The sequence below is a fragment of the Salmo salar genome, chromosome ssa14 (genome assembly GCF_905237065.1).
Source record: "Salmo salar chromosome ssa14, Ssal_v3.1, whole genome shotgun sequence".
Taxonomy (NCBI): Eukaryota; Metazoa; Chordata; class Actinopteri; order Salmoniformes; family Salmonidae; genus Salmo; species Salmo salar.
In genome coordinates, this window is record NC_059455.1 from 45,179,990 (window position 1) to 45,194,246 (window position 14,257).

Sequence of the window (14,257 nt, forward strand, 5' to 3'; positions counted from 1 at the left end):
GGATGTTACAACTAGTCCCTAGCGGCGCAGATTGAAAAAGAGAAAAGAAAGGTCCACCAATCTTCTTGAGGCTTTTTAAATTTTTTATTTAAAGTTTACACCATACGGGGATAATACTAGAAAACATCCTGAATTTGAAGCTATTTACGCATTGTCAATGCCACTGACATCGATCTACCGTTAGTACGTGAACTCGCGCCGCTTAGTTAAGATGCCTGTGAACCGAACAAAAACACTCGCTTTCTTCGCAGGAGAACAAGTATTTTGAAGAGTTGTTTTCCCTGTTCGTTTACGAACTCTTAAGAATGATTACAAATTAAATACTATATCGATGATCGGTCCCTCCCCCCATCCATAAATAAATCCAAGACACCTTGGAAAATGGACAAATTTGTGGTGCGTCCACCAAACGGGGAAGTACCCAAGGAAACGAAGGGTACAGAAAAGGTGTATCGACAAGCAACTATTGAGTCTCTACGCGTAAGTGTCTGTTACCAACCGCTTCTCAAGTCAAACATGATATGATATTGTGCACTTAGGCATGCCTAATAAGCATGCGTACATAACACATCTATGATCTGTCTTCCTACCGTACCAGAGAGTGGTGGTGATTGAGGACATTGAAAGGTACAAGTCCATGCTGGAACTGCCTGGTCAGACCAAGGAGAATCTGCTTCTAGCCCTGGCAGAGCTCAACAAGAAGATGCCGTCCAAGGAGGTGCTCAAGACAACCAGAATAGGTAAGGGAAGACTCTTCACTTGAGGTAATCACACAAACTGGAAGGAGCGCCATTCCTTAGGTCTCTTTTAGCACACTGTCTGTGAACTTGGATCATGGTATTGCTTCCCTTCCCATGCCATTCACTTAATCTATTCAAACAGTCTAGTAGTGTATTCATTCATTTCCTAAAAACCTACACCTGTTAAAAGTTTGTCTTCTATGTTCAGCTCATCTCATTCTGGTACACAAATACAGTCAACACACCAACACACACACTCACAGATAACTCCTCTCGTCTCTTTCCCTTTTAGGCCACACTGTTAACAAGATGCGTAAGTATCACTCCGACCCTGAGGTGAGTTCCCTAGCGGCTGAAGTGTACACTGTATGGAGGCGCTTCATTGAAGAGCACTCCAACAAGCCCTCCATAGAAGTACGCTGTGACAAGCAGACTGAGGGACTGAGGAACAACGCCAGGAGAATGCTGTCTGAAGCTCTGGAAGTGGAGGTGAGAGGGCTTTTACTGTGTGTTGGGATTGTCAATACACCCATCTCTCTCTTTCTCTCGCTGTCTCCCTTTCTCTGTCTCGCTCTCTCTGCCTCAGTGTCTCTCGCGCTCTGTCTCGGTGTCTCTTGCTCTATCCCTCGGTCTCTCCCTCTGTCTCGGTGTCTCTTGCTCTGTCTTTGGGAGAACACATACACACAGAACACTCATTTCTGTTGGACATTCTAGAACATTGGACAATATAGTAATCTTCCTCTCATTGTATGTGATCTATCAGACAGACAGTGGTCTGGTGGAGAACATAGAGAGAGAGGTGTTCCACCAGAGTTCTCGGCTGGTCAGTGGATCCTACAGACGGACTATCAGGAAGCTGGTCTTTGCCCTCAAACACCAGCCAGAGGTCAGGGGTCAAGTCAAGGAGAGTAAGATCCCAGTAAACCAGCTGGTGTCCACCCACAAGAAGTAAATGCACTCTGTTCAGAAGCTTCTCTATTGAAAAAAAATATCTAAAAGGGTTCTTTGTGGGTGAAAGGGGTCCACCTAGAACTATATAAAAAAATATATATATATATATATATATACACACACACTGTACCGGTTGAAAGTTTTGACACACCTACACATTCCAGGGTTTTTCTTTATTTATATTGTAGAATAATAGTGAAGACATCAAAACTATGAAATAACACATGGAATCATGTAGTAACAAAAAAAGTGTTAAACAAATCAAAATAATTTAAAGTAGCCACCCTTTGCCTTGATGGCAGCTTTGTACACTCTTGGCATTCTCTCAACCAGCTTCATGAGGAATGCTTTTCCAACAGTCTTGAAGGAGTTCCCACATATGCTGAGCACTTGACGGCTGCTTTTCCTTCACTCTGCGGTCCAACTCATTTTGGGGTGGCAGGTAGCTTAGTGGTTAGAGCGTTGGGCCAGTAACCGAAAGGTTGCTAGATCAAATCCCTGAGCTGACAAGGTAAAAATCTGTCATTCTGCCCCTGAACAAGGCCCCTGTTGACCCTGTTCCTAGGCCGTCATTGTAAATAAGAATTTGTTCTTAACTGGTAAAAAAACAAATGCCCAAACTGTCTCAATTGGGTTGAGGTCGGGTGATTGTGGAGCCCAGGTCATCTGATGCATCACTCTCCTTCTTGGTCAAATAGTCCTTACACAGCTTGGTGGTATGTTGGGTCATTGTCCTGTTGAAAAACAAATGAAAGTCCCACTAAGCGCAAACCAGATGGGATGGCGTATCGCTACAGAATGCTGTGGTAGCCATCAAATCAAAAATGTATTTATATAGCCCTTCTTACATCAGCTGATATCTCGAAGTGCTGTACAGAAACCCAGCCTAAAACCCCAAACAGCAAGCAATGCAGGTGTAGAAGCACGGTGCAAGAGTGCCTTGAATTCTGAATAAATCACTGACTGTGTCACCAGCAAAGCACCATCACACCTCCTCCTCCATGCTTCACGGTGGGAACCACGCATGCGGAGATCATCCGTTCACCTACTCTGCGTCTCACAAAGACATGGCGGTTGAAACCAAAAATCTCAGTTTGGATTTATCAGACCAAAGGACAGATTTCCACCGGTCTAATGGCCATTGCTCGTGTTTCTTGGCCCAAGCAAGTCTCTTCTTATTGGTTTCCTTTAGTAGTGGTTTCTTTGCAGCAATTCGACCGTGAAGGCCTGATTCACACAGTCTCCGCTGAACAGTTGACGTTGAGATGTGTCTGTTACTTGAACTCTGTGAAGCATTTATTTGGGCTGCAATCTGAGGTGTAGTTAACTCTAATGAACATATCCTCTGCAGCAGAGATAAATCTGGGTCTTCCTTTCCTGTGGTGGTCCTCATGAGAGCCAGTTTCATCATAGCGCTTGATGGTTTTTGCGACTGCACTTGAAGAAACTTTCAAAGTTCTTGACATTTTTCGTATTGACTGACCTTCATGTCTTAAAGTAATGATGGACTGTAGTTTCTCTTTGCTTATTTGAGGTGTTCTTGCCATAATATGGATTTGGTCTTTTACCAAATAGGGCTATCTTCTTCTTCTGTATACCACCCCTACCTTGTCACAACACAACTGATTGGCTCAAATGCATTAAGAAGGAAAGAAATTCCCCAAATTAACTTTTAACAAGGCACACCTGTTATTTGATATGCATTCCAGGTGACTACCTCATGAAGCTGGTTGAGAGAATGCCAAGAGTGTGCAAAGCTGTCATCAAGGCAAAGTGTGTCTACTTTGAAGAATCTCATATGTTTAACACTTTTTTTTGGTTACTACATGATTCAATATGTGTTATTTCATAGTTTTGATGTCTTCACTATTATTCTACAATGTAGAAAATAGAAAAAATTAAGAAAAACCTTTGCATGAGTAGTGTCCAAACGTTTGACTAGTACTATATATATATTCAAAGAGTGTAGTAGCTAGCTAACCCGAATCCTAAATCCAGCTGCAGAAGACTGTTGTAGTGTTTGAGATCGTCTATGTTGCGGTCGGACTGAGCAGAATCACTGCTCTACAAAGCAACCCTAAATAAAGAATCAGATTCTGTGATCAAGATGGAAGGATTCTGAGCCTCGCTTTGCTCAAATGGATCTACACAAACATGTTGGTAGCTAAGCCCAGACCCATGAGACCTGCTGCAAAGGAAGACTGCGACATGCCAGTTGTTTCTGGACTGGTGCTAAAAAAAAAAAAGCTGGTCTCCAATCACAAGAAAAAGAAGGTAGCCACTCAGCCCCCAACACCTGTGTGGAAACCTGGGACATTCTGGCAAATACTTTTACTGGACTGGTGCCTTTTTCTAAAATGGTGAAAGACAGTGGAGCACACAGTCATTAATGTGGACTGGTGCCTTTTTCTAAAATGGTGAAAGACAGTGGAGCACAAAGTCATTAATGTGGACTGGTGCCTTTTTCCAAAATGGTGAAAGACAGTGGAGCACACAGTCATTAATGTGGACTGGTGCCTTTTTCCAAAATGGTGAAAGACAGTGGAGCACACAGTCACAGTCAATCTTTTAATTGAGCTGTTTTGTATTCATCTTAGATTTTCTATATTGAAGTAAATCAAATGTTGATCTCTGCCTGTGTTTTTATTGAATGTTGTTATGTCAAGAGTGGTGACAATATTAAATAATTGTTTTGGTACAATTGAAATGAGCAATATAGTCATTTTATTACAAAAATAAATCTGTCAGTTTTCATTATAAACCTCAACGTGTCCTGGCTCACATAGACTGCATCGCCCACCTCTGTCCTCTTCTCCCTCCTCTTACCCCCATCTCTACTAAAGCAGTACCAGCCAGATTACAGCAATCACCATCAGTACAACAGCCAGCACACAGATGCTAATGAACACTATATCACTGGGGTCGTGAGGCTCTGGGTCTGCCTCCTTCCCTCCACCTCCCCCGGACCCCTCTGCTTGGCGTCGGGCCAGCTCGTTCATCCTCTGGCGTTCCTCGGCTGAGACGATGTGAATGGTGGCCATCTTGCGCTGGGCGTCGCACTGTACCTCGTACTCCTGGATGCTCCGCCCCTTCCCGTCGGAGAAGTCGATGTAGAGCGTGTTCACCAGCATGGTGATGTTACGCCGTGGCTGGTCAGGGGTTAGAGGTTAAGGGTCAGGATTATACAGATGGACAACAATCAGACAACATATGCTTGTGACCGCGTGGGATCAAATCCCGGTCCCACTGCTATTTTGTCACATCCTCTAGTATCCTCAATTCCCTTATACACTGTCCTGTCGCTTCAATAAAATGGACAAATTAAGAAGAAAAGTTAAACAGCTATAAACTGGCGTCATCATCACGCCAGTGGCTACCCACTAGGCACACATGACAATTCAACGTCTATTCCACGTTGGCTCAATGTAATTGAATTAAAACGGAAACAATTTGAATCAACCAGTGGGTAGTTAGTTACCTGGCCTGCAGTGCCACATTTTTCGAAGCGTGCCAGTATCTTATAGGTGGTAGGTGTCAGCTGGGCGGTACAGGAGCGGTCTCCCAGATAGATACTCTCACGTTCCAGCCCAGGCAGTGACTGCTGGGAGATGTGGATGGTAAACTCTGTCCTCGTACAGCTGATGTTAACTGGTACCACTGGGATTGAGGTGGAGACATAACACAAGCACGAACACACACACACGTTTGTAATTGCATTTGTCTCTTGAATGATTAAATAAGTATAAACTTGATAGTTTGGATAACTTTCGGCCAGCCGTGCTTCAGTTTGGACACTCACCTCCTACATAGGATGCAGAGAACCCTTTATAAGCATAGTTCCTGTCTGTACTGAGGACCACCAGCATGTTGTTGCTCTTAGAGATCAAAGACCCGGGTTGTTCTGAGCCACACCATCGCCCTAGCAACGGGGCTGTCTCCCTGCTCCCGTCATGCACTGCTACAGAGTCATAGTCACACTCGTCTGATAGGCTGTTCCTGTCTTCTAGCTCCATAGCGTTGAAGAACAGTTTGATGCGGTAGCCCCCGGCCAGGTTGATGGTCCAGTGACAGTTGATGTTGTTTGGGTAGATGTTAGGGTAGTGGGGGCTGGTGAAATTCGCACTTGGTACAGACAGCACCTGCTGGCATTCACCTGTCAGACAGATGGACATATGAGACAAAACAGGGTTGTCTTAAGTAGGTCACACAGTAGCCAAAATGTAACCAAAAATGTGTTGTTATTGAATAGGTTCAGCTAGTACCTTCCCGTTTCAAAACATTTTCTCTCTACTGAACACAGTCCTGGTGTCAGTGAATGTGCAGTTTAATCCCTCCCCATGGACTTCAATATAGTACAGGACAGTTGAATCCCTCCCCATGGACCTCAGTATAGTACAGGACAGTTTAATCCCTCCCTATGGACCTCAGTATAGTACAGGACAGTTTAATCCCTCCCCATGGACCTCAGTATACTACAGGACAGTTTAATCCCTCCCTATGGACCTCAGTATAGTACAGGACAGTTTAATCCCTCCCCATGGACCTCAGTATAGTACAGGACAGTTGAATCCCTCCCCATGGACCTCAGTATACTACAGGACAGTTTAATCCCTCCCCATGGACCTCAGTATAGTACAGGACAGTTGAATCCCTCCCCATGGACCTCAGTATAGTACAGGACAGTTTAATCCCTCCCCATGGACCTCAGTATAGTACAGGACAGTTTAATCCCTCCCCATGGACCTCAGTATAGTACAGGACAGTTTAATCCCTCCCCATGGACCTCAGTATAGTACAGGACAGTTTAATCCCTCCCCATGGACCTCAGTATACTACAGGACAGTTAATCCCTCCCCATGGACCTCAGTATAGTACAGGACAGTTTAATCCCTCCCCATGGACCTCAGTATAGTACAGGACAGTTTAATCCCTCCCCATGGACCTCAGTATAGTACAGGACAGTTTAATCCCTCCCTATGGACCTCAGTATAGTACAGGACAGTTTAATCCCTCCCCATGGACCTCAGTATAGTACAGGATAGTTTAATCCCTCCCCATGGACCTCAGTATAGTACAGGACAGTTTAATCCCTCCCCATGGACCTCAGTATAGTACAGGACAGTTTAATCCCTCCCCATGGACCTCAGTAGGTCTTCCCTGTGGCTCAGTGGTAGAGCATGGTGTTTGCAATGCCAGCATGGTGTGTGCAACGCCAGGGTTGTGGGTTCGATTCCCACGGGGGGCCAGTACAAAAAAAATAAAATAATAATAAATGTATGAAATGTATGCATTCACTACTGTAAGTCGCTCTGGATAAGAGCGTCTGCTAAATGACTAAAATGTAAAATGTAAAAAGTATAGTACAGGATAGTTTAATCTCTCCCCATGGACCTCAGTATAGTACAGGACAGTTAATCCCTCCCCATGGACCTCAGTATAGTACAGGACAGTTAATCCCTCCCCATGGACCTCAGTATAGTACAGGATAGTTTAATCCCTCCCCATGGACCTCAGTATAGTACAGGACAGTTTAATCCCTCCCTATGGACCTCAGTATAGTACAGGACAGTTTAATCCCTCCCCATGGACCTCAGTATAGTACAGGATAGTTTAATCCCTCCCCATGGACCTCAGTATAGTACAGGACAGCCATGAGGGAGTGATTTAGTGGTCAGTAAACCCGTAGTCTTCCAGCATCCTACCTACCTGAGTAGTAGTAAGCCTTGAACCCTCGTCCCCCGATGTTGAAGTCAGACTTGAACACCACCAGCAGCTGGTTGGAGGTAGTAACAATCTTAGGAGGCTTCTCCCCTCCACAGTAGTTCCCCAGGTGTCTGTGAGTGATGGTGGGGCCGTCGAAGAGAGCCACGAAGTCAAAATTACAGCCCTCGTTGTTCTCCAGCTGGAGTGAATGAATTACATTTTATTTTGTCACGTCATATTTATGACCCATTAAAGATTCTTCGACACTTACAGTAAGCGCATCCCAATTGGCTCCCTATTCCCTATATAGTGCCCGGGCTCTGGCCCAAAAGTAGTGAACTATTTAGATTAAATTGGGTACCATTTGGGATGCATCGATTTGTCTTTACATGTTAGAGAACATACCTGGAAGTCGAGGAAGACCAGACTGACCACGCTGCAGTTGGATACATGGACCGTCCAGGAACAGTCAGCGTTGTTGCTGTACTGGGTATCTGGACTGTAGCCGGGGCTAGAGATGATGCCAGACAGACCGGTTAGGACCCCACCACACATGTCTGGTTGGAGAGAGAGAGAGTGACACGGTGTGCAGGATTTTGTTCCAGCCCAGCTCTAAGTTAAAACACCTGATTCAACTACTCAAGGTCCTGCCTTGTCTTGTTCCTTGTTGTGGGTACTGTGAGGTTTGAGTGGCTGTACTCAGCAAAGCCATACATGCATATCAATGGTTTTGGTTGTCCTGTGTGAGAAAGTAAAAGCTCACCTTTCCTGTAGCTCACAGAGAACCCTCTGTGAGTCACATGACGATCGGAGTGGAAAATGATCGACATAACATTCCAGGAGGAGGTGAACTGAGGAGGGGACATGACACCACAGAACGTCCCCAGTAGGTTCCCCTCATCCTCGGATACACCGTTATAGATCTTGATGTGGTCGTAGGAGCAGGTGACGTGATACTCCAACTCAAAGTCGTGGAAGGTGAGCAGGACAGAGGACCCCTCGGCCACTACAATCAGCCACACACACTCCATGTTGTACGGGTACAGACCTGGGTAGTTGGGGCTGGAGATGTTGCCGGAAGAGGCGGAGAGGATCCCACCACATTTCACCCCTTGGAAATATAAGTTAGAGGAGTAAAAGGTGTAGTTTTATAGATCATATTATTTTTTATATAGTGTAGATTTACAGAGGGTTTTGTAATTAGTTTACTGTTATGTATTAGTTTATAATTTACACATCAGTAACAACAGTTACTTACAACACACACATACAGTGCATTGAGAAAGTATTCAGACCCCTTGACTTTTTACACATTGTTATGTTACAACCTTATTCTAAAATGGATTTAAATTATTTTTCCCCCCACATCCATCTACACACAATAATGACAAATGAAAAACAGGTTTTTATAAATTTTTCAAAATCTATAAAAAAATGTAAATAACATTTACATAAGTATTCAGACCCCTTACTCAGTACTTTGTTGAAGCACCTTTGGCAGCGATTACAGCCTCGAGTCTTCTTGGGAAGAACGCTATAAGCGTGGCACACCTGTATTTGGGGAGTCTCATTCCTCTCTGCAGATCCTCTCAAACTCTGTCAGGTTGGATGGGGAGCGTCACTGCACAGCTATTTTCAGGTATCTCCAGAAATGTTCAATCGGGTTCAAGTCCGGGCTCTGTCTGGACCACTCAAGGACATTCAGAGACGTGTCCCGAAGGTTTTCATCAAGGATCTCTCTGTACTTTGCTCTGTTCATCTTTGCCACAATCCTGACTAGTCTCCCAAATCAAAGTTTATTTGTCACGTGCGCCGAATACAACAGGTGTAGACCTTACAGTGAAATGCTTATTTACAGGCTCTAACCAATAGTGCGAAAACATGTGTGTGTGTGTGTGTAAGTAAATAAATAACACAACAGTAAAAATAAATTTAAAAATAAGAGTAGCGAGGCTATATACAGACACCGGTTAGTCAGGCTTATTGAGGTAGTATGTACATGGATGTATGGTTAAAGTGACTATGCATATAAGATAAACAGAGAGTAGCAGCAGCGTAAAAGAGGGGTTGGGGGGGGAGGGGCACACAATGCAAATAGTCCGGGTAACCATTGGTTACCTGTTCAGGAGTCTTATGGCTTGGGGGAAAAAACTGTTGAGAAGCATTTTTGTCCTAGACTTGGCACTCCGGTACCGCTTGCCATGCGGTAGTAGAGAAAACAGTCTATGACTGGGGTGGCTGGGGTCTTTGACAATTTTTAGGGCCTTCCTCTGATACCGCCTGATGTAGATTTCCCCCTTCTGACAACCAGGTGGCGAATCGCATCTCTGCATGTCTGGCAGACATATCAGTGTGGATGACGGATCACCACCTCAAGCTGAACCTCGGCAAGACGGAGCTGCTCTTCCTCCCGGGGAAGGACTGCCCGTTCCATGATCTCGCCATCACGGTTGACAACTCCCTTGTGTCCTCCTCCCAGAGTGCTAAGAGCCTTGGAGTGACCCTGGACAACACCCTGTCGTTCTCCACTAACATCAAGGCGGTGACCCGATCCTGTAGGTTCATGCTCTACAACATTCGCAGAGTACGACCCTGCCTCACACAGGAAGCGGCGCAGGTCCTAATCCAGGCACTTGTCATCTCCCATCTGGATTACTGCAACTCGTTGTTGGCTGGGCTCCCTGCTTGTGCCATTAAACCCCTACAACTCATCCAGAACGCCGCAGCCCGTCTGGTGTTCAACCTTCCCAAGTTCTCTCACGTCACCCCGCTCCTCCGCTCTCTCCACTGGCTTCCAGTCGAAGCTCGCATCCGCTACAAGACCATGGTGCTTGCCTATGGAGCTGTGAAGGGAACGGCACCTCCGTACCTTCAGGCTCTGATCAGGCCCTACACCCAAACCAGGGCACTGCGTTCATCCACCTCTGGCCTGCTCGCCTCCCTACCTCTGAGGAAGCACAGTTCCCGCTCAGCCCAGTCAAAACTGTTCGCTGCTCTGGCACCCCAATGGTGGAACAAGCTCCCTCACGACGCCAGGACAGCGGAGTCAATCACCACCTTCCGGAGACACCTGAAACCCCACCTCTTTAAGGAATACCTGGGATAGGATAAAGTAATCCTTCTACCCCCCCCCTTAAAAGATTTAGATGCACTATTGTAAAGTGGTTGTTCCACTGGATATTATAAGTTGAATGCACCAATTTGTAAGTCGCTCTGGATAAGAGCGTCTGCTAAATGACTTAAATGTAATGTAAATGTAGAGGTCCTGGATGGCAGGCAGCTTTGCCCCAGTGATGTACTGGGCCGTACGCACTACCCTCTGAAGTGCCTTGCGGTCGGAGGCCGAGCAATTGCCGTACCAGGCAGTGATGCAACCGGTCAGGATGCTCTCGATGTTGCAGCTGTAGAACCTTTTGAGGTTCTCAGGACCCATGCCAAATCTTTTAGTTTCCTGAGGGGGAATAGGCTTTGTCGTGCCCTCTTCCGGACTGTCTTGGTGTGTTTGGACCATTCTAGTTTGTTGTTGATGTGGACACCAAGGAATTTGAAGCTCTCAACCTACTCCACTACAGCCCCGTCGATGAGAATGGGGACGTGCTCGGTGCTCCTTTTCCTGTAGTCCACAATCATCTCCTTAGTCTTGGTTACGTTGAGGGATAGGTTGTTATTCTGACACCACCCGGCCAGGTCTCTGACCTCCTCCCTATAGGCTGTCTCGTCGTTGTTGGTGATCAGGCCTACCACTGTTGTGTCGTCTGCAAACTCAATGATGGTGTTGGACTCTCGCCTGGCCATGCAGTCGTGGGTGAACAGGGAGTACAGGAGGGGACTGAGCACGCACCCCTGGGGAGCTCCAGTGTTGAGGATCAGCGTGGCAGATGTGTTGCTACCTACCCTCATCACCTGTGGGCGGCCCGTCAGGAAGTCCAGGATCCAGTTGCAGAGGGAGGTGTTTAGTCCCAGGTTCCTTAGCTTAGTGATGAGCTTTGAGGGTACTATGGTGTTGAACGCTGAGCTGTAGTCAATGAATAGCATTCTCACATAGGTGTTCCTTTTGTCCAGGTGGGAAAGGGCAGTGTGGAGTGCAATAGAGACTGCATCATCTGTGGATCTGTTTGGGCGGTATGTAAATTGGAGTGGGTCTAGGGTTTCTGGGATAATGGTGTTCATGTGAGCCATTACCAGCCTTTCAAAGCACTTCATGGCTACGGACGTGAGTGCTACGGGTCTGTAGTCATTTAGGCAGGTTGCCTTTGTGTTCTTGGGCACAGGGACTATGGTGGTCTGCTTGAAGCGTGTTGGTATTACAGACTCAATCAGGGACATGTTGAAAATGTCAGTGAAGACATCTGCCAGTTGGTCAGCACATGCCCGGAGCACACGTCCTGGTAATCCGTCTGGCCCCGCAGCCTTGTGTATGTTGACCTGTTTAAAGGTCTTACTCACGTCGGCTACGGAGAGCGTGATCACACAGTCGTCCAGAGCAGCTGATGCTCTCATGCATGCCTCAGTGTTGCTTGCCTCGAAGCGAGCAGAGAAGTGATTTAGCTTGTCTGGTAGGCTCGTGTCACTGGGCAGCTTGCGGCTGTGCTTCCCTTTGTAGTCTGTAATAGTTTGCAAGCCCTGCCACATCCGACGAGCGTCGGAGCCAGTGTAGTATGATTCAATCTTAGCCTTGTATTGACGCTTTGCCTGTTTGATGGTTCGTCACAGGGCATAGCGGGATTTCTTGTAAGCTTCCGGGTTAGAGTCCCGCACCTTGAAAGCGGCAGCTCTACCCTTTAGCTCAGTGCGAATGTTGCCTGTAATCCATGGCTTCTGGTTGGGGTATGTATGTACAGTCACTGTGGGGACGACGTCCTCAATGCACTTTTAGATAAAGCCAGTGACTGATGTGGTGTACTCCTCAATGTCATTGGAAGAATCCCGGAACATGTTCCAGTCTGTGATAGCAAAACAGTCCTGTAGTTTAGCATCTGCTTCATCTGACAATTTTTTTATGGACCGAGTCACTGGTGCTTCCTGCTTTAATTTTTGCTTGTAAGCAGGAATCAGGAGGATAGAGTTGTGGTCGGATTTACCAAATGGAGGGCGAGGGAGAGCTTTGTACGCGTCTCTGTGTGTGGAGTACAGGTGATCTAGAATTTCTTTCCCTCTGGTTGCACATTTAACATGTTGATAGAGATTTGGTAGAACTGATTTAAGTTTCCCTGCATTAAAGTCTCCGGCCACTAGGAGCGCCGCCTCTGGGTGAGTGGTTTCCTGTTTGTTTATTTCCTTATACAGCTGACTGTGGTCTTAGTGCCAACATCTGTCTGTGGTGGTAAATAAAAAGCCACGAAAAGTATAGGTGAGAACTCTCTAGGCAAGTAGCGTGGCCTGCAATTTATCACAATATACTCTACTTCAGGCGAGCAAAATCTAGAGACTTCCTTAGATTTCGTGCACCAGCTGTTGTTTACAAATATGCACAGACCCCCCCTCGTCTTACCGGAGTGTGCTGTTCTATCCTGCCGGTGCAGCGTGTATCCCGCTAGCTGAATATCCATGTCGTCATTCAGCCACGATTCCGTGAAACATAAGATATTACAGTTTTTGATGTTCCGTTGGTAGGATATTCGTGATCGTACCTCGTCTAGTTTATTGTCCAATGATTGCACGTTGGCGAGTAATATTGACGGTAACGGCAGCTTTCCCACTCGCCTTCTGCAGATCCGGACGAGGCATCCGGCTCTTCTTCCTCTGCGTCACTTCCTTTTGCGAATAATTGGGATGTCTGCCCTGCGGGGTGTTTGGTGAATATTGTGTGAGTCCTGCTTGTTGTTGTTGTTGAAAAAATCTTTGTCTAATCCGAGGTGAGTGATCGCTGTCCTGATATCCAGAAGCTCTTTTTTTGCCGTAAGACATGGTTGCAGAAACATTATGTAAAAAATAAGTTACAAATAACGTGAAAAATACACATAATAGCATAATTGGTTAGGAGACCATAAAACAGCGGCCATCTCCTCCAGCGCCATTGAACTACCAGTCCTTGTCGCTGAAAAATATCCCCACAGCATGATGCTGCCACCACCATGCTTCACCGTAGGAATGGTGCCAGGTTTCTTCTAGACTTGACACTTGGCATTCAGGCCAAAGAGTTTCATCAGACCACAGAATCTTGTTTCTCATGGTCTGAGAGTCTTTGGGGGCCTTTTGGCAAACTCCAAGCGGGCTGTCATGTGCCTTTTACTGAGGAGTCTGGCCACTCTACCATAAAGGCCTGATTGGTGGAGTGCAGCAGAGATGGCTGTCCTCCTGGAAGGTTCTCCCATCTCCACAGAGGAACTCTAGAGCTCTGTCAGCGTGACCATCAGGTTCTTGATCACCTCCCCGACCAAGGCCCTTCTCCCCCGAGGGAGACCTTCAATGCTGCAGACATTTTTTGGTACCCTTCCCCAGATCTGTGCCTCGACACAATCCTGTCTCGGAGCTCTACGGACAATTCCATTTCACCTCAAGGTTTGGTTTTAGCTCTGACATGCACTGTCAACTGTGGGACCTTATATAGACAGGTGTGTGCCTTTCCAAATCATCTCCAATAAATTGAATTTACCACAGGTGGACTCCAATCAATTTGTAGAAACATCTCAAGGATGATCAATGGAAACAGGATGCACCTGAGCTCAATTTCAAGTCTCATAGCAAAGGATCTGAATACTTATGTAAATAAGGTATTTCTGGTTTTAATTTGTAACACATTTGCAGATTTATTTTTTATTTTTTTCGCTTTGTCATTATGGGGTATTGCGTGTAGATTGCTGGTATATATATAAAATAAAACATCTATTTTCGATTAAGGCTGTAATGTAAAAAATGTGGAA

At 46.0% G+C, this 14,257-nt stretch overlaps 2 protein-coding genes across 2 annotated transcripts in view; one reads left to right on the plus strand and one right to left on the minus strand.

Annotated features, from left to right (window-relative positions):
- Nucleotides 1-62: 62 nt before the first annotated feature.
- tceanc2 (transcription elongation factor A (SII) N-terminal and central domain containing 2) lies at nt 63-1,720 on the plus strand. The gene is made up of 4 exons (XM_014141282.2): nt 63-480; nt 599-740; nt 1,033-1,229; nt 1,504-1,720. The coding sequence occupies exons 1-4, from the start codon at nt 382-384 to the stop codon at nt 1,690-1,692; spliced, it is 627 nt and encodes a 208-aa protein (XP_013996757.1). The 5' UTR covers nt 63-381; the 3' UTR covers nt 1,693-1,720.
- A 2,808-nt stretch (nt 1,721-4,528) lies between these two features.
- The window catches only part of cdcp2 (CUB domain containing protein 2), a 56,950-nt gene continuing 47,221 nt past the window's right edge, over nt 4,529-14,257 (minus strand). The window contains exons 3-8 of the mRNA XM_045693679.1: nt 8,158-8,542; nt 7,800-7,951; nt 7,398-7,593; nt 5,491-5,844; nt 5,170-5,348; nt 4,529-4,840 (exon numbers count right to left, since the gene is read on the minus strand). Of these exons, the coding sequence (XP_045549635.1) occupies nt 4,529-4,840; nt 5,170-5,348; nt 5,491-5,844; nt 7,398-7,593; nt 7,800-7,951; nt 8,158-8,542 (1,578 nt within the window). The remainder of the gene's footprint in view (nt 4,841-5,169; nt 5,349-5,490; nt 5,845-7,397; nt 7,594-7,799; nt 7,952-8,157; nt 8,543-14,257) is intronic.